This window comes from Acanthopagrus latus, chromosome 15 (assembly GCF_904848185.1).
Source record: "Acanthopagrus latus isolate v.2019 chromosome 15, fAcaLat1.1, whole genome shotgun sequence".
Classification (NCBI taxonomy): domain Eukaryota; kingdom Metazoa; phylum Chordata; class Actinopteri; order Spariformes; family Sparidae; genus Acanthopagrus; species Acanthopagrus latus.
The window spans coordinates 14,866,014-14,883,798 of record NC_051053.1 but is presented as its reverse complement, the minus strand read 5'-3'; the positions used below and the strand labels follow the sequence as shown (position 1 = coordinate 14,883,798).

The 17,785-nt window shown below is 41.7% G+C and overlaps 1 protein-coding gene across 2 annotated transcripts in view; it reads left to right on the top strand.

Annotated features, from left to right (window-relative positions):
- LOC119033923 (kinase non-catalytic C-lobe domain-containing protein 1) overlaps positions 1–17,785 on the top strand; it is a 40,007-nt gene that overhangs the window by 15,618 nt on the left and 6,604 nt on the right. The window contains exons 8-26 of one of the 2 annotated variants that reach the window (XM_037124525.1): positions 1,075–1,189; positions 1,464–1,535; positions 1,670–1,731; positions 1,841–1,999; positions 2,898–2,975; positions 3,098–3,179; positions 3,520–3,712; positions 3,910–4,604; positions 6,277–6,415; positions 7,813–8,075; positions 9,968–10,329; positions 12,273–12,366; positions 12,449–12,546; positions 12,639–12,823; positions 14,241–14,351; positions 14,455–14,602; positions 16,229–16,384; positions 16,807–17,013; positions 17,208–17,284. In XM_037124525.1, the coding sequence (XP_036980420.1) occupies positions 1,075–1,189; positions 1,464–1,535; positions 1,670–1,731; positions 1,841–1,999; positions 2,898–2,975; positions 3,098–3,179; positions 3,520–3,712; positions 3,910–4,604; positions 6,277–6,415; positions 7,813–8,075; positions 9,968–10,329; positions 12,273–12,366; positions 12,449–12,546; positions 12,639–12,823; positions 14,241–14,351; positions 14,455–14,602; positions 16,229–16,384; positions 16,807–17,013; positions 17,208–17,284 (3,296 nt within the window). The remainder of the gene's footprint in view (positions 1–1,074; positions 1,190–1,463; positions 1,536–1,669; positions 1,732–1,840; positions 2,000–2,897; positions 2,976–3,097; positions 3,180–3,519; positions 3,713–3,909; positions 4,605–6,276; positions 6,416–7,812; positions 8,076–9,967; positions 10,330–12,272; positions 12,367–12,448; positions 12,547–12,638; positions 12,824–14,240; positions 14,352–14,454; positions 14,603–16,228; positions 16,385–16,806; positions 17,014–17,207; positions 17,285–17,785) is intronic. The other variant, XM_037124526.1, reaches the window with a different exon arrangement.

Genomic DNA, 17,785 nt, shown 5'->3' with positions numbered 1-17,785 from the left:
AGTGCCGTTCTTGCAAGACCTGCCCTACTCTCCCTCTGATTGGCTCGCATCTATCATGTTCATATGATTAAAGACTCCCTTCTAAATATTTTTTTTGACAGGAGAAGGCAAGAGAAGCACTTCCGCTGATAGGTACCTTCGTCTCATGGAAGAAACAAAAATGACAGCTATTTAATGGTCCTGGTCATCAACTTGACAATAGAAGGGAGGGAGCTCTGTTAGGCCCATGACCAGGGCCGAGTACCTGTTCTTGGCTGTCTTCCCCTGAGAGAGAGGTGACCTGTGGGCCACCGTGTAATTTACTGTTTAATCCAACTAGCATTCTTAACATGTCTGTTATTAATGGGCTGTCTGTAGTTTTTTCACAGTTGGTTTGTAAAACAAATGGCCAGCAGTGGAGCTGATACAGCAGATTGTGGGCTGTAGTTTCCCCACTAAACACGTCGACCTCATCGACTGTTGCAGCTGCAGCTTTTCTGGGCTAGTTAGGCAGAGTGGAGTAGTGACAAGGCAGCCCGCCATGCAGACACTTGTACGTCCGTTCTTCCCAGCCCAGAGAAACTCCAACTTTTACCTTTATAACTAGCTAGATATCTAAGTAATTAATGTTAGCCAAGGAAAAGCTTGCTTATAGGCTGCCACTCAATAATTAACTTTGTTTGGGTTTCTTTACTCCTTCTTAGTGCCATGAGACACGATGCTGAGATCTGCTTTTTTATGGATTGCAATGAAACTTTTTCGCATGCTTAGTATGTGAGTATGTGCATAACAGCTGCTCACAACTTGTTTAATGAGTCCTCTGTATGATTGAATTTACTGATGTAACACTTTTAGAGGGATGTGTTCATTCTCTAAGAGTCAGAGTAATCACATAGGTACTCAGCATTAATGCACCAAAAGCAATTCCTCGAGACGAACCATCGCCGAATGTTTGAACATTTGGAAATGGAGTTTGAGCAAGTCATGTTAGAGATTACTTCAGTTTAATTAGGCCTACTGAGGGATCAGCTGGAACTCAGAAGTCTGTTACTTATTCCGTTTTTAAACTGGGCTTGTTCTTTATTTTCTCTCCAGTGGATCTCTCTCAGAGAGTTGCTTACTCGATGTGGACGGAGGCTGACAGTTAATGAGCTTTGGGCGCTGTGTTACACCTGCCTGTCCTCACTGCAGACCTACATGGACTTTCCAGGTGATTTTGTCCACTTTATGCATGAAATCAGTGGCAAACTACTGATGATTAAATGATCCTGCAAGAGCCAACACAGTCTATAAGAGGACACGTCTTGTTTTATGTGCATGTTTATTATACATAAGTTTGTTTTTGTTCATCATGCACCAAATGTTGGGCTTGTGGGTTGAAATTTTCAGAGGAAAGATGAAAAAAGAGATAACGCTACAAGGGCTTGCATGTTGCTGCCCACATTATTTTCTGTGCAGATTTTGATTTCTCTTCTTTCCATTAGCCTATTTATGCCTGGACACCGTGCACGTGGGCTGCGAGGGAGAAGTACTTTTCTTGAAACCAAAAAACATAGGTAGGTTTTTGTTGTCGTTGTTGTTGCCGTGGTCTCGTTTCACTCGTTCGTGATGGTTCACTTGCAAGTGTATGAAGCAGCAGCGCCTGGAGGTTTTTTTGGTTTCAGTAACTGATGTTCAGTGTTCTCTGCAGGGTCCCGAGATGAATTTTATCTTGCTCCTGAATATCAAGAACATGGCATTGTGACGGAAAAGGTCTGCCAGCTGAATGGCTTAATTTATTTTCGAAAGGTTCTTTCACGAGATGTTTGTTTTGGTCGGATTCAGATTCATCACTCCTCTCTTCTTTCCTGCATTGCCTCAGGTTTGTGTGTACGGGGTTGCTGCCATTCTCTGGGCTACGGCCAAGTTCAGTTTATCACCTAATCAAAAGCTGGCAATGCCACGCAAACTGAAGAGGCTGCTCCTGGAGATGGCAAAGAGGACACCCATTGAGAGACCTTCCATCATCATTGCCAAAAAAGTATTATTATTTTAATTTCACATTTTTTTTCATCCATTGTTCATTGATCCAACACTTTAAATTGGCTTATTTTTCTCAGCGCCAAACTTAAGTAAGCAGTAGACAAACTATTGGCATGGCGCTTTGGCTGACACTTGAAGAAAGCTAATACTTCCTGTGGTGGTTTGTGACTCAGTTTCCTCTTTAATAAGGCACAACACCACCTCACCAGCAGATCTCTTCTGCTTTGGCCACTGAAAGTGATCCAACCATCCCATCACTTCTCTGATTAATTGATTGATTGATTGATTGATTTTTTTCAGCCTCAGAGCTGCTAGCATAGCTGTAGACTGTCTGTCTTGTGAGGAAAGTCCAGCTTATTAATCATTATCTAAGATTAGGTGGTCACAGTGAAATTGAAGTACCGTTTTAAAGAAATACATTTGATCCTAATCAAATGTTTTTCTTTTATATTTCTTTATTTTTTTCTAATTCAGCCTTTTTTTTTGCTGTGTTCTGCCTTCAATGTCTGGCTTTGGAAAGCACTTTGAATTTCATTTCCCTGTATGAAAAGCTGTCTATAAATAAAGCCTGATTTGATTTTGCATATCAATGTGCAGATATCACAACGACAGAGAGGAGCACCTTTGCCAAATAGACCTATCCTTTTAGAAAGAAGATCACTTGTTATTTGAATACAGAGAATCCAATTTGGAGAAGTGCTGTCATTCCGTCACCAAAGGGCCCCTCTAAAAACTACCATGATGCATTTTTGTTATTATGCTGTCAGTCACTTAAGTAGCTGTTCGTTTTCAACACTTCAGTTATTTCAGGGCAGAATTAATACCAACATTATTGGTGGTCGTGTGTGAAGTGTCCGTGTTGTTGTCACACTTGTTTTTGTGTGGATCTGTTGCAGAGCTGTCGTGACTACTTATCACGTCAAGGGACAAATGCTGAGACTGTCTGGAAGAACCTCATCAGCAGAGTTCACCCGGTAAACTTTGCTTTCTTTTTCACCACACGTTTGACTGTGTTTCATTTTAGCCTCAATTTAATGTCTGCCACATTTTGTCTCATTGTAAACTAGGATCTCTCTCCAAATTTCCTTTCTTTCAGCCAGCGTCCAGTAATACAGATGGTTTGAGTGCTACAGAAGCTCATCAGAGCTCGTGTGAAGAGTCTGCACAAAACAACAGCGGTAGGACAGCTTCACCTTTGTGTGGATGACCCTCATGCAATATAGCTGACCTTGAAATGAAAACTATATTATATACTAAATGTGCCACTTTAAGAAGACCCTTTGAAACATCCTGTGATGAAGCACAGTTAATCTGTTCTTGTCTTGAAAAGGGGACTTCTCATACATCCGACATTCATGACAGAGAAAAGATTCAGTAAAGAGATTTAGTAAAGGCCGTGGCATCGTTGTCAACTGGGATCGTGCCATAGTAGCAGGTCACTTTGTTTAATTTACCAATGTGCATTGCATGAGACAATATCACTGATATTGTATCTGGCGTTGTTGTAACTGTGTGTAGGCTTTGTTCCCATGGCCACTGAGAGCCGACTGGCTCCTGTGCCTGGCCCTCTTCCCCACAGCTACCCAGTCAACAGGGAGCTCCAACTCCCAGAAGCCTTCACCTCCACTGCCACACACTTCACCCCCATCATCCTGACCAATGAGGGGGACTCAGAGGAGGAGGGCCAACACCTCGGAGCTGCTGTTGAAGGGTAAGTTCCATCAGAAAATCAGATGCAATATAAATATCAGTATAATAGTAGATTTTGAATAATAATGATTATGCATCTGTTTTGAAATAGAGAACTAACATTTAAAGGAGCAGTTCGTCATGTTGGGAAATACACTTTTGCTTTCTTACTGAGTTAAGTGGAAAACAGCTACACCAACACCTCTGTTTATTTTACAGAACCGTTGATGGATTCAAAAAAAGCAGTGAACACATCGAGGACAGAGACCTCGATTTCACGTCACACTCTGAGTACCCCTATCCTACACAGGCTGAATCCAATCTACATACACCGGAGTTTCCTGTCCATCAGGCATTCCTAACTTCCAGCGACGAGATTCTTGTGAACTCCTCTTCTGCTCTCCCCGATCTTTCACATCTTGAAGTCTCCCTTCCTCAGCCATTATCCAATAACCTCAATGGCTGTGGTGTTTTCAACAATTACCTGTTCCGTCAGGATCCCACATCAGGACACCTTTCCTTAGTGCCTGTGCAGGTTAGAGCTCCAGAGTCCCTCCCCGGGTTGGATATAAATCTCTCCCTGGTGCCACAGCCTTTGCAGGGACTAATCACAGTCCCAAAGACCTCTGATGGCCCATTTATTCACTGTATGAATCTGCCTGTGAGGCAGGAATATGGCCCATCATCATCTTGTTTTAAAGGTAGCTCCATCATATCTGACAGCCCCTTGGAGCAGAGTGTTTCCGGAGCTTACAATGGACAGACAAATCCAGGAACACAAGGTCAAAGCCAATCTCCTTCAGAGTCCCTTTCCCCTAAAGTCCATCCTGCCCTACAAGAGGTGATTGACCTGCTCAAGGGAGAGTTTTCACTTGATGGATATTTGGACAATGGGCACGAGGACATCGCTATGGGTATGTATCATTAGATGGCTGGAATGTTTTATATATTATTTTACACAGTGTATTTCTTTATGCAGGAGTGGTGTCGAATAAAAGGTTGACATGGCTGAAGGTAAAGATGGCTGACATAGTTAACGCTAGCTAAAGGTAATGAATAAAAGGTTTACATAGCTGAAAGTAATGAAGGTTGACATAGTTAATGTTAGCTGAAAGTAGGCTAATGTATATGAGGTTAGGATCATTAGCAAAAAGTAACAAATGAAAGGTTGACATAACTAAGAGTAATAAAGATTGACATAGTTAATCGTAGCTAAAAGAAATAGGAGGTTTACATCGTTAGCTCAGACTAATGAATTAATAATGGCATAGTTAACATTAGCTAAGAGTAATGAATGAAAGGTTTTTGTAACTAAAGTAATAAAGGTTGACATGGTTGGCTAAAAGTGACGTTAATGGTTAAAAGTAATGAATAAATGCTTGAAACTTCCAGCTTCTGCAACCTCAAGCAGTCTTAGCATACATGAAAAGTGAGCTGAACAAAGACAGGTCAAATGTTTGAAGGAAAAAACAGTATTAGCAAGAGTAAAAGTATTAACAACCTCTCACTTAAAATCAGTTCAAATAAACACATCGAAGAGGTCATGTTAATAAAGGAGCACTTCTGTCAGGAGCCATAGGGGTTGGTTAGAAAGGTTGCCACCACTGCATTATGTGTTTTTGTAAATCTATCTGCACATATATACAATGTCTTGTATTAAATTAGATGTTTGTAGTATTTTGTGTGAAAAATGAATTATATATGGGGATTTGTGTGAAACTGCAAAAGCGCTTGGGCACCTTTTGTAAAGCGAAATCAGGACAAAGACCTTATAAACTCAGCAAGCAAACAAGTAACATTCTCACATACTGACGTTTTCTTTGGTAATTGTTCTTCTAAACATATATTTCTAGGAATGTTCACATTTGGTTCACTCGTTCAATGTAGGCTACCCCTATGATTAAAGGCCCGCAGGGAAGTTGTCTCATCTTCCTCCAACATACCAACACCTCTAGAGAGATATATTTTACATTTGACCTCCCACAATACAATTCTTCTCTATGGTATCAGATTGAGCTGTTGGGAAACCCCTAGGTGGAGAGAAAAAGATGGCTTTATCTCATCTAACACTCTCAGTGTGCCCATTGACGTCAGGATGGCAGCAGTGAACTGGATGTGACGGGTGTCGAAAACAGACACCCCTTTGTCTAAGAAAGCTTAGAATCTAAAAAATGATTCCTTCAGCCCCAGTTGGCTCCTTCATTGCTGGTATGAAATTCAGATATTTCTTTTGTCTTTAACTGAATAAACAAGCTGTTCGCAGAGAAAAATAAGGTCCCGGGAACACTGATTGAAGCCAGAAAGGTGGCAGGGTCCGCCAATTATGAACAAAATAACATGATATGGAATATTGTCCTTTCAGGTCAGTGTGTTTATTCGGTTTATTGAGTCATGAAAACGTAAAGAGTTTGTTTATTTCGTTTATTTAGGCACAAAAATATCTTTCACTTCTGATTAACATGTCTTCCCCTCAAACTACATAGTGCTCCTTTAATGAAAAAACAAACCAATAACACACTCTGTGAATCTGTCTTGGCCTCTTTGCACGTATTCATATAGAAAATCGACCTTTTTCTCTTTTCCGAGGGGAGTACATATTCTCTTTGAAGGACCTCCAGTACGACGCGTTTGCCAGTGTTGTGAAGGAGAGGTTCAGCGACTTGTACTGGGAGGACGACCTGCTGGGTGTGCTGCACTGCCTGGTTAACGACAGCCCGTCCACACTGTGAGTAGGACTTCAAACAGACACCCATGTCGCTAACACTATAGCTTCTTTACAACACACCATTTTCCTGCAGCACCACTATCATCAATTAAATATGACAACAGGGGAAAAAAAAAAAAAAAAAAGCAAATCATCTTTTTCAGAACAGCTGAGAATCAGATGATCAGAGGCTTTTTTACATAACATAAATCAGTTTTTAATCCCTAAATGACCAATATTCAGGAGGTGGTTTGCCTAATGAATAAAATCATGGCAATTATCCTCTATTATGAGTTAAATAGATTATCTTTGGTGTCAGGATAATTACCCATTTTTAAGAAAGCCATATCTTGTTCACAGTAACACAGCCAGTGCTTCCCTCTAAACAGCGAGGTGACCAGATTTGGCTGCTTGCAGTCAGATGATTAATTTATTCTGATGTGGGTTCTGCAGAAGAGGCCCGCTGAGCATGACCTCTCCTCCTCTGCACACTTACATGTCACACACATACACAGAATTTAAATGAGCGTGAATACAACATGCGCTTAATGTATAAACTTTAGCCCGCAGCTGAAATGGTCCCTATGGTTACAGCTCTGCGATACAGTTGTATAGAAAATGACTGGCAACATTAAAGGTACATGTGGAGCCTCCTCTGCATTGTTACTGATGTGCTGACAAACAGCCCTGATTGGGGGGGTTCTTAAGTGTGTGAATGAATACATGAATGAAGGCAATGAATGTCATGCTTCAGACATCTCTCTTCATGTAAATGTGAGCTGGAGACGAGCACAGGGACGAGCCTGTCAGTTCTCTCAGGCGTCTTTTTATCCGGGCGTTGCCATGCTCTTATGCTCGGGGCGATGTGTGGAGGGGCCCTTTAATCTGCTGCAGTAGGGAGACATCACAGCCTTACACAGTGATGGACACTCGTTCACAGGGCACAGCTGTCGAGGGCTATTTTTTCCGCAGTTTCTCGAGCTGTATAGAGAGAGGACTGTGGTCTTTCTGTTGAGAGATGGTCCATTCAGGCTCCGACATGGACGGGAGTGGACGACGTCCTCTCCGGGTCCGATTAAATTGATTGGTGTGACACACGTCTGATCTGCAATATGTGAGCAACACGCTGCAACATGTTTGAAATGTGTCTTTAATACTTTTTCTCTCTGCCTCTTATTGATTGTTGCTATGAGCGACTGTGTTTTCACATGAAATCATTAAGTCCCCTCTGCTGTAAAGGTCGTATTCTGGATTCTGGTGAAGTTTGTTGACTGTTTTGTTTTGGCCCTATTGTTCCAATTGTCTTTTTATCACATTCTAATTGCAAATGATTGGCATCTTTCCTTACATAAGTGCTAATTATCAGCAGCTTTGAACGCACTGTGTGTGTTTTCTCTCTCCTAATGCGCCTCCTGCAGAGGCTCTAATGAGCAGCCTCCATCAAAGGCTGTGAAAAGGGCAGCTCTTACCCAACCCTTGATAGCCACTGTCTGGGGCGGGAAGAGGGAAGTTTGCCTGCACGGTTGTCTCGACCTGAACGGAAACATTCACACGTCCAGTCCTGCTGCTGCTGTGGATTCCTGGGAAGGAACCGAGGCCCAGTACCGTCATGGAGAAAATGCAGCTGCACTTGAAGCTTTTGAATTAAGATCGGAGGAGAGTCAACACGGTCTCTGTCAAGGTAGGAGATGCTTTTGACGAAGATCAAATTTAGTGTGTGTAATGATTTAAAAAAAATCTCACTCAGGGGGGAAATACATCTGTTGAGTTGAGTTCAGGTTCAATTTTAGATCCAGTTCCAAGTTCATAAATACACAGAGTCACAAAATTTGAGTTTGAGTTTCTTCGGTGCTAATGTTTGATTAAAATCCATCAAATAAAGTAGGCCTTCTTCAACTGTTATAATATATAATATTCTTGTTTTAGCTGATGCATTGCAATATTTTTGGATGTTTTCATTTGTGAGTAGTATTTTACTTATTTCAACAATTTAAAAACACTGCTGGGTAAGGGATGATGGTGTATGTGGGACTGAAACTGCTAAAATCAGAAATGAATTCATACATAAATAGCTCAATAAAGGAAGGCTACATTAGTTTACAATGTCATTTTAGTGCATTTGTAAATTTTCTTATTAATGTCTGATGTTGTCCTTCATACAACAGTGCATCATATTCTACATGCTGGTGATATGTTTGGTATTTACAATCTTTGACCCAATCACAAGTTTCCTCCTGAGGCAACTGAAATGTTATAAATAGAAACAGTACAGCGCTTTGTGACATTTCACTTCACCTTATGGGGCTGACTTCATATTACAACATGTAATAAGAGAAGAAGATAGAGAGTATATGTATACGCAATGGCAAATAGTTTAATTCAGTCAGATTTTTTATAAAAGTTTTTTCCATACTGTTGTAAAAGCTGATTACTTTTTTGTAGTTTAATAAACTGCCTGATTTAAGTCAATGAATCAGTTCCAGGAGAAAATGTCTCTTTGTAAATACAATAAATTTTGCATATAGAATAATACAGTTATTCAGATATTCAATCTGGATTTATGTTGTTTTTGGACCTCACCTGGCATCCTATGTTTAGCATTACAGACCTATGACTGAAGGTAATTCCTTCAGGACAAGTCTACAGAAATGCAGACTTACAGAAAACGGCCGCAAAGAGCTCAAAATGTCTGCAAGGGAGCCGTCATGCACTTGATGAGTTGATGTTGAGACGGCCCCCAGCCCCTGTGTGAGTGTGGACATTGTGAATGAGCGTCTGTTGCTGTGAGCATGCAGTGCAGTAAAAAGTACAACATTTCCCTCTAAGTTGTAGCAGAGTACTTCCATGTCATTAACCACTTCCAGTAGCTCAGATTTGCACTCACAGTAAACATGCTTTTATCCCACCACAGCTGTTCTGAGTACAGTAATACTTTTTTAAGAAATTGTCTCTTCCTCAAACAAACTTTAGGTAATGAATTATTTACAGATTTTAAAGATTTGCCCTCGGTGGGCAGATTCATTACTGGTGTCAGCTTTGTAAAAATCCCCCGAATCATCTGTGATGTTTTGATGTGTTTTGCTTTATTTGGCTGCTGACTGAAGTCATGAGAGCTGTGACTGGCTGTTGGATGCTGTTCTTAAGATTGGAGTACATTCATAAGAGTCCAAGGCATGCCAGCAAACTCTAAAGATTTCTTCTCCTTTGGAACTCACTTCTGGCCAATGACATTCACAAGCACTCACGCACCATTGCAACTACATTCATTGTGCTATTAAAAAATGCTGGACATGGAGTCCTCATTACAAACAGGCTCTTGAGATAAAAAGATAGTTATGGAAAAAAAAGATGTGCTTGAATTGCCTTTAAGCTCATCTGTTGATGTTCTGTTAAACAGTGGATGCATTGTGTGGCCATGATAGGGTTAGCAACAAATAACCCCAGCGCCACCCCTGGGATTTCTCTTTGTGTTTTTTCTCCACAAATCCAGTTTGTTTTTTTTGCACTCCATGTGATTCAGTCCCCCTCTCTTTCTCTTCTCTCTCCCTCTCTCTCCACTGTTGCTGTTTACTGGTCGAGGCGTGAGCACTGACGGTTCAGACGCAGGGGTCATGGAGGGAGGAGATCATTCAGCGGGGGGCAGCGATGAAAGCCCCTCTGAGGCCGAGTGTCCGTCAGGGAGAGAGGAAGGCCTGACGCGAGCCCAGTACGAGCAGATGAGTCCCGACTGCTCGGAGGACATGGAGGACAGCGATTCTGTGGCATCGGAGCGACTCCTCTCGCCTGGATCCAGAGCAGAGGGACTGGGCCTCAGCTTTAGCCCAGCGTGGGCCTTGGCCTTCTTTGGAGAAGATTGTTTTAGTCCAGAGGTGATCCAATACGCAGTGAATCTGGGGCAACACACAGGTTCTCCATGTCTGGATGTGAAAACACAGGTGGGTGAACCAGTGAAGCTGACTGCCAGTGAGTCATGTGTGACCTTCACCTTGTGCGTTTGAACAGCAGACTGCAGACAGAGGCTGATTTATTTATCACACAACACAACACAACACAACACAACACAACACAACACAACACAACACAACACAGCACAACATATGTGGTTTAATGCAATGCGGGCAGCAAGTACGTTTACTCAACTACTGTAAAGAACTTGTACTTTGAGTATTTTCTGCAGCTGTATATGTGCTTCTGCTGCACTGCATTTTAGTAGTAAACATTGTGCTTTTTACTCACTACGTTTATTTGATATTTTTGTTTATTAGCTTCTTTGCAAATTGTATGCTACATCACGGCCAAATTAGGGCATTTTGTATTTATGTATTTATTTTATTGTCAAGAGGATAGAAAACAAAACACTGATTCCGATGATCAGAAAAATGCTGACAATCAGGTCGGATAATTGGCTCGGAAAATCTTTGTACATGGTGTATCAGTGTTGTGTAAAGTACCCAAATGTAATTGTAAAAATACCGTGTTAGAATATTTCTTTGGTAAAAGTCAACATCATCCAACTGAAGCACTAGTACTTAATTAGTCAAAAAAATACCTGATATGCAAAGTTCAGGACCCAGATATTTCTGGCAATAAAAATACAAACAAAACAAATTATTGAAAAAAAAAAATCTACAGAGCGTGTACAGTTGAAAGGTGCAGAATAAAATGTATCTCTTTTCCTTAAAAATACTATTATGATTGTAAGTCTTGGTAGTTATGTAGAAGCCGTTAGCGCTAACAGTGTCTACATAGTGTAGAACTCAGCCATTTTTATGCTGGCTAGCAACAGCTTTGTAGTGCAACAAACTGGCAACCACTTGAGGAGGCAGATGATTAGAACAGCAGCAGTGTTGTGACGTATAGGCAGTGATCGGTGGTTAAAAGCCTGCGACTCCCCTCCAGATAGTTAGAACTGAAGAAGCCTCTTGGATGAGAGGTGAAACATTTTCAAGTAACTGAAACACGACCAGTTGCCAACAATACAGCACAAGAATATTTGCCTCAGAAATGTACAAGAGTAGAAGTATTGAACGGCAACAAAATGGAAAAGCTCAGGTAAAGAACAAGTGCCTCAAAACTGCTATCATTCATTTTTGCTCATTCATCTTAGCCTTTCATTCCCACAGGTGTGCATACACTTTTACATTTATTGAAGTGGTATTTTCACACAAAATCTTTCATTTCTATGTGTGACTTTTGGGTACCTTTTACAACACTGAATGCTCGTCGCTGTAAGAGGAGAGAGAGTTGTGCACAATGATGTAAACGCTGATAGTCTGTCGCTGATTGAAAATGCTCTCAACCAGTGTTTTCTTTTCCATGCTTCATGCATTCTGCCCATGTATTGTGTCGTGTCCAAATGTTTATTGGATGCAGTCTCCCTTCCTAGTTCTAATTCAGCCCTTCACCTGGCCTGGTTTTATGAAAAAGTGCAGGAACTATATTTCTATTTATAATGAAGTGGGGCACGGTCAGGGTGGGGGCTAAATAGGACGAGAACGTGTTGGGGGGACTTTTAAGATAATTGGCATATTACTCTCTCCAAACTGGATCTGAATATGAAAGTGTTGAACTCAGCCCATGGCAGGGGGGAAGTTATTATAATTTGTAAAAGAATATTAATGAATGTTCTTTGTGTTTGCACACTTTGATGGAAGCACTGCTCCTTCAGAGGCTTTGTGCAACAGCTAATAGCACACCTTATGTGCTGTTGAGACTTCTTTTTCATTTCACTTCAAAAGAGCTGTTGCGATCTGTTGCCACGGTGAAGATAGCAAAAACGAAAAAAAAAAAAAAAAACACCCGAAGGCTTCTTCCATTGAAAGCCATGTGGGGTTATTTTAGGGCCTCCTGTATGATTTGTGCGTGGTCCTTTGAACAGGAACTGCAGCAGCAGCTGATAATTGAAACAAAGAATCTGAAGAAAACGAGAAATTTCTACCAGAAGTTGATTCAACAAGAAAGAAAAAATAAAGGTTGGGAATGCCACTAAACTCAATATATACGCATATGCATAGCTTCCAGTATGATCTGTTAAACAGTGTACGTATCCCAAAGGGTCTGATAGCAAACTGATGCTGTCCAAGCTCAAGTCCCAGTTTGAAGAACTCAGGTCCAAAGTGGTCTTCTTGGATGGCGTGAAGAAATACCTCGAGGTAACGACAACGCTCCACAAATCCACACGGATGTTTCTTCTTCATGTCCTGACTGCTCCAGCCCTTTGATGCGATGTCTTGCTTTTCTGCAGGTTCTGAGTGTGGACCAGTGGGGCTTGGAGGTTTCATTACTGCCGTCCTTGGCTGTGTGTGGACCCGGCTCTTTGGACCTCCAGTCCGCTGAGGACCCGTCTGTCCTGTGCTTCAGTGCCAGCAAAGGGAAGAGCACTCTGCAAGCCGGCTCACCTCTGGGACTCATGGCTTACCTCTACGCCAGGTATTATTGATGAGGATTTAGATTAGAAATGTGCTGGCCATTGATTTTCTCTTTTCAAGGCTTGAGGACGTGTGAAATGTGATAATGTCTCAGACTTTTGTGCGGCTCATGTGATCATGTGATCTATTATTTAACCTCCCAGCTGCTTTTTCATCTGACCACCGAAGGGATTTCACAAGGGCTCTGGTTGGAAAATGACCGTATTACAGCAAGAAACTGAAAAAGATGACCGATGTTATGGTTTCTACCACAGACATGTTTTTCCTAGAATAAGGGTTTTCATTACAGCAGTATATTTTGGATATCTGTGGTGTTTTCAGCCATAAAGCCTATAAAAATGTTGTACAGACATTCATGTCCCTGAAAGGATTAATACTACTGACTTCGGCAGCAGCCAACATTTGATTTTGCTTAGTATTTGATATATGTAAATCGAGCCTCAGGAGCACCGCTGGGCTTTGAAGCCAATTTGACATCATGAAGAAGAGAGTCTGAAAGAGCTGCGTGATTAAATTATTATATCCCGTTCAAGTAAGCCGTTGGCTAAACTGAAAGTTAGCCTGTTTGGCTGGCGGAAGTCTCTAGTGCTCCATGGGCCATGGGTACAAGAGATTTTATTCCCAGGAAGTGGCATTTTATCAGCTTCACGTGCTGTCCTGTGGCTTTCATGGGAATGGACAGGGCTCAGCCTGGTACACTGGATCCAGATTCCCTCAGTGACTCCATGATATAAATACCTGTAAGCCATCCCTATCAATCTCGCTGTACTTTGTGTTCACAGTAGCACTGTCAATGTGAGTACGTGTTAGCATGCTGAAGTTAGCCTTTAGCTTCGAGCACCACTGTGCCGCAGGGAGCAGCTGCCCTGGCTGTAGACTATTGAAAAAATAATTAGGAGTAAGATATATCAGGCTTATAAAGTAATTTGGCAATATTCATTTTTTTTATGTCATCTGGTTTGTACCTGTTGTCATGGGAAATAGCGACAACAATCAGAGAAACTGGTCAAAGGTCAACTTCACTGCAACATCATAAGATTCTACGAAAGATGTTCTGGCCACAGCTCAGGAACAGACCCACCAAACAACTCTGGCATGATGCGACTGCTCTCCTACAATGAAAGGGGCCATTTAAAGTTATTTAGGGCACATAGCGAGGATGCCCCAGTCGATTCCTTTATTACATCTCCCACGTGGTCTGAGAGGCCTTTAAGGGTCCGCCAGAAGGATGAAACAGCTACATTACATTCATTTAGCTGACACGTTTTACCAAACCAATAAGGGCGTCCAGCCATGAGAAGAGAATCCACACATTTCAAGATTCCTGCAAGTACCACAAGTTTATTTTCTCCTTAATGTGCAGTGAAATATTAAATATGTTGGTTTTCGTAGTATTCAGTGTTTCCTTGTGGTCACAGAAATGCAGCTGTGGAGGGCTACATCCAGCAGTTCCTGTATACCTTTCGTTTCCTCTGCACTCCTGAGCAGTTACTGCAGTTCATTATAGACAAGTTCATCAGTGCGGCAAGGTACTCTTAACTGTACCAGACTACAAATCATGATACACAATAGCACACAGTATGAAATGTCTTGCACTGGGTTTGTAATGATTATGTTTGTTTTCCACACAAGACATGGTCCAGACATGTCTGGAGACATTGAGAAGATCTTCTATCGCAGTCTGGACGTGCTCCAGTTCTGGATAACAGACTGTAGACAGGTGGACTTCACACCTAAGTCCAGCCTCGTGGATACACTGGAAAACTTCCTTAATACCGAGGTAACCACACAAGCATACATTTGGTTTAGCTGGATGACTTTTCAGTCTGTACTGTGACTTATATAACAATAATAACAATAATAACAATAATAATAATAATAGTATTGGAATTCAAAACCATTTTCAATACGTAAGGGAAAATGACATAAGCTTGAGGGCATAACATTTAAGTTTTTATACAAAGGTAAACATAACAGGTAGAAAAAGCAGATATTGAAAAAAGGCTGCAGATTCTCTTAATTTCCAGTTATGTGTCACATTGTAATTCAGCAAATAAAGGACCCATATTAATGGTGTTTTCCTTTAATTGATGGTTTCCCATCAGCTGTGTGAGGCCTGATAACTGAGGGGGATTAGATTGGCTCTGAGAATTACACATGGCTGTCGGGCCAACTGGACAACACACTGATCAGTATTGAAACGGGAGCTGTCCCCAACCTCTGGAAAATGTTTAGAGACCGTCGTCTGTGTGTTGGTCCCTCCGGTGCTTTGCCAAGTTTGTTGTGTTGTGTATTGAGCACTGCACTGTAGCATCAGTTGCATATGGCCGGGCTTATATCCTTTGCCTTCCCTTGATCGTTTGCCTGAAATGTTTTTCCAGGATCCCCCACTATTTTCTTTGTCAACCAAAACCAGTTGCAGAGAATCGGCACTTGCCATCTTTAATGAACTAACACCATTTGAGGACCCCTTTTCCACTGGCCAAAAATCCCACTTATGCAGTAGAAGGGTTTTTATCAGCTGAGCTCGGCTTTGATCCAAATGGAAGACCTGGTTGAACCAAGGACATTCAGTGTGAACACACTACATTTCACCACAAGAACATGAGGACACATTATCAACATCCTGTGGTGGATGTAAGTTATATTTTTGAATAATTTGATCATGTGGCTCTTCTAGACTTTCCAAATTCTATTAGATCTAATGTCTCTGACAATCAAACGAGTCATTTCGCTGGGATTGTGACATTCAAAGAAATCTGTCCACCCTTTTACAATGTTGGCTTATGGGGAAAAAGTCTTTTCGGGCCCTGGTGCATCACGTGAAGATATAATTAGTCGGTTTGGCCACAACGAAAAACTGGCTTCAAAGCCTGCTGCTCGTCCTGGGGGCCTGCCTGATCCCAAATTCCTTGAGAGGAGATGCCACTATTCGGGCACTGCAGCAGTGCTCTGACGGAGAGTAGAGAGAGCATGAAAGTGCAATGATACCATTGAATATGACTACTGAAACCAATTCAAATAATCAGAATCCACGTGTATTAGAAAAAGTTATAGTTTTGACAACACTAACCCTTAAAATTCAAACTACTTATTTATAGTTGTGCTTTCTGAAGCTTGAAGCTTCAAACTCTCCTTGTATTAACATATTTAACAGGTGCAAAGACCTGGGACACCTGACGTTTAGAACGGCTAAAGTAAAAATATATCATGAAGCAACTTAAATCACCTGTAGAGCATGACAGAAGACAGAACCGCCAAAGGGGTTCATTAAAACATGCAGCTGCTATAAGATGCAGTTGAAGCTGTTGAGTAGCAATTAGTTAATGAAATCATCATTTCTTCTCTTTATGAAACGTACAAACGTGTCTGCAGCCTTTAACTGCATCGCTTCGTTTGTCCGCAGGTGATTCCTGTAGACAGCCGAGGGGAGGCCCTGCTTGCTGTTCTCCACAGCCCCCCATGTACAGCTGGGAGCCAACGAACAGGAAGCCTGGTCAGCTTGGAGGAAGAAGAAGATTCTACTTGTATGTATTCATCTACTGAGGATCTTGGGAAAAAGGTCAGTGTAGCATGGTGACAAGTTATGCTATGGTTTGTTTGGATTTTGTCAAAACTCTTGTCTGTGAAACTACGGTATTTTAAGAACCATAACCCATTTCTTCCCATTCTATATTCTGTGGTGGACAGCTACAATTTTTTGTTTTTCATTTTGTAGACGATATGATCGCTTAATTGTGAATTAAAAGAAGAATGAAAATAATTCCTAGTTTTTAATTCTTTGCACCTTTGGGAACAGCAAACATGCAAACACTTTCCTGCTAAATTGTAGACAACTGTTTGAAAATCCAAGGCTCACTGCTATTGAACACAGCACCCTGCAGGTATTAACAAACAGCATTCCCTCCTCTATTGCCGTATTAACGTGTGTTGACGTAATTCAGAGCATGTATCCTCTCCTGTCACTCTCTCTCTACCCTTCAGTGGAGATTCTCCAGAGTAGTGGAGCCCTCTTCGTCCGGGTCTAAAGAGAAGGCCTTCTCCATCGCTGCAGCCCTGCCTGTGCCTTTCTACGGCTCCATGATGGATGACCTCTCCAACGTCTGCCTGCAGAGTGAGGAGCGACTCCCCTTCAGTCAGAATGAACACAGTGTGCAGCATGTAGCCCAACAGCTCACCCTCCTGCAGCAGGTATACACACACACACACACACACACACACACACACACACACACACACAAAGTCCACTCACCTGCCTTCCACTCAAGGTGTTGTTGTCGCTTTTTACCACTGGAGGGAGACATACCTTTATGAATCCATTGTAAGGCCCAGATTTTATCAGTCCAATGCTTATCTAGTCTAATGCTATACCTTTTGTGACACAGGAAATGTTCCAAGGATGCCATCCAGTTCATTTCCTCAACTCCAGAACACAAGGAGTCAGGGACAAACTGCAGAACAAGTGAGTGGGATGTTTATGCGGCTTTACAGTTTTTTTTTTTACAAATGGGTGACACATCAAAATAAAGGTGTAAGGTGTAGCTCAGCCATGAACAGCCTCAGCACTCCTTGGAATATGGCAGGAATATTCCAAGACTTCAAGACTTTAGTCAAGAAATGTACTCAAATTAAAATATTCCCTGATCAGGTGTATTGATGACGGTGGCGCAGAGTGCTGTCTGAGGTCCTGATCACACACAGTTACATCACTACAGACGAGCCGCTTTAAAAACATATTTGACAAGCCTGTCTTGGGCAACACAGCAGGCACTTCTGCACATTATGCTGAAAAGTTTAATCATTTCAACTTCTTAAAAAGAGTTTCTGTTGATGGATCTCAGTGTGAAATCTCCCGCTGGTGTCGTGGAAATTCCCCCAAAATATGACTTTTTAACATTCAACAATGATGCCCCGGGTGGAGAGAGATGCATGCAGACTGAGGCTACTGTGCCTCATTCTGTGC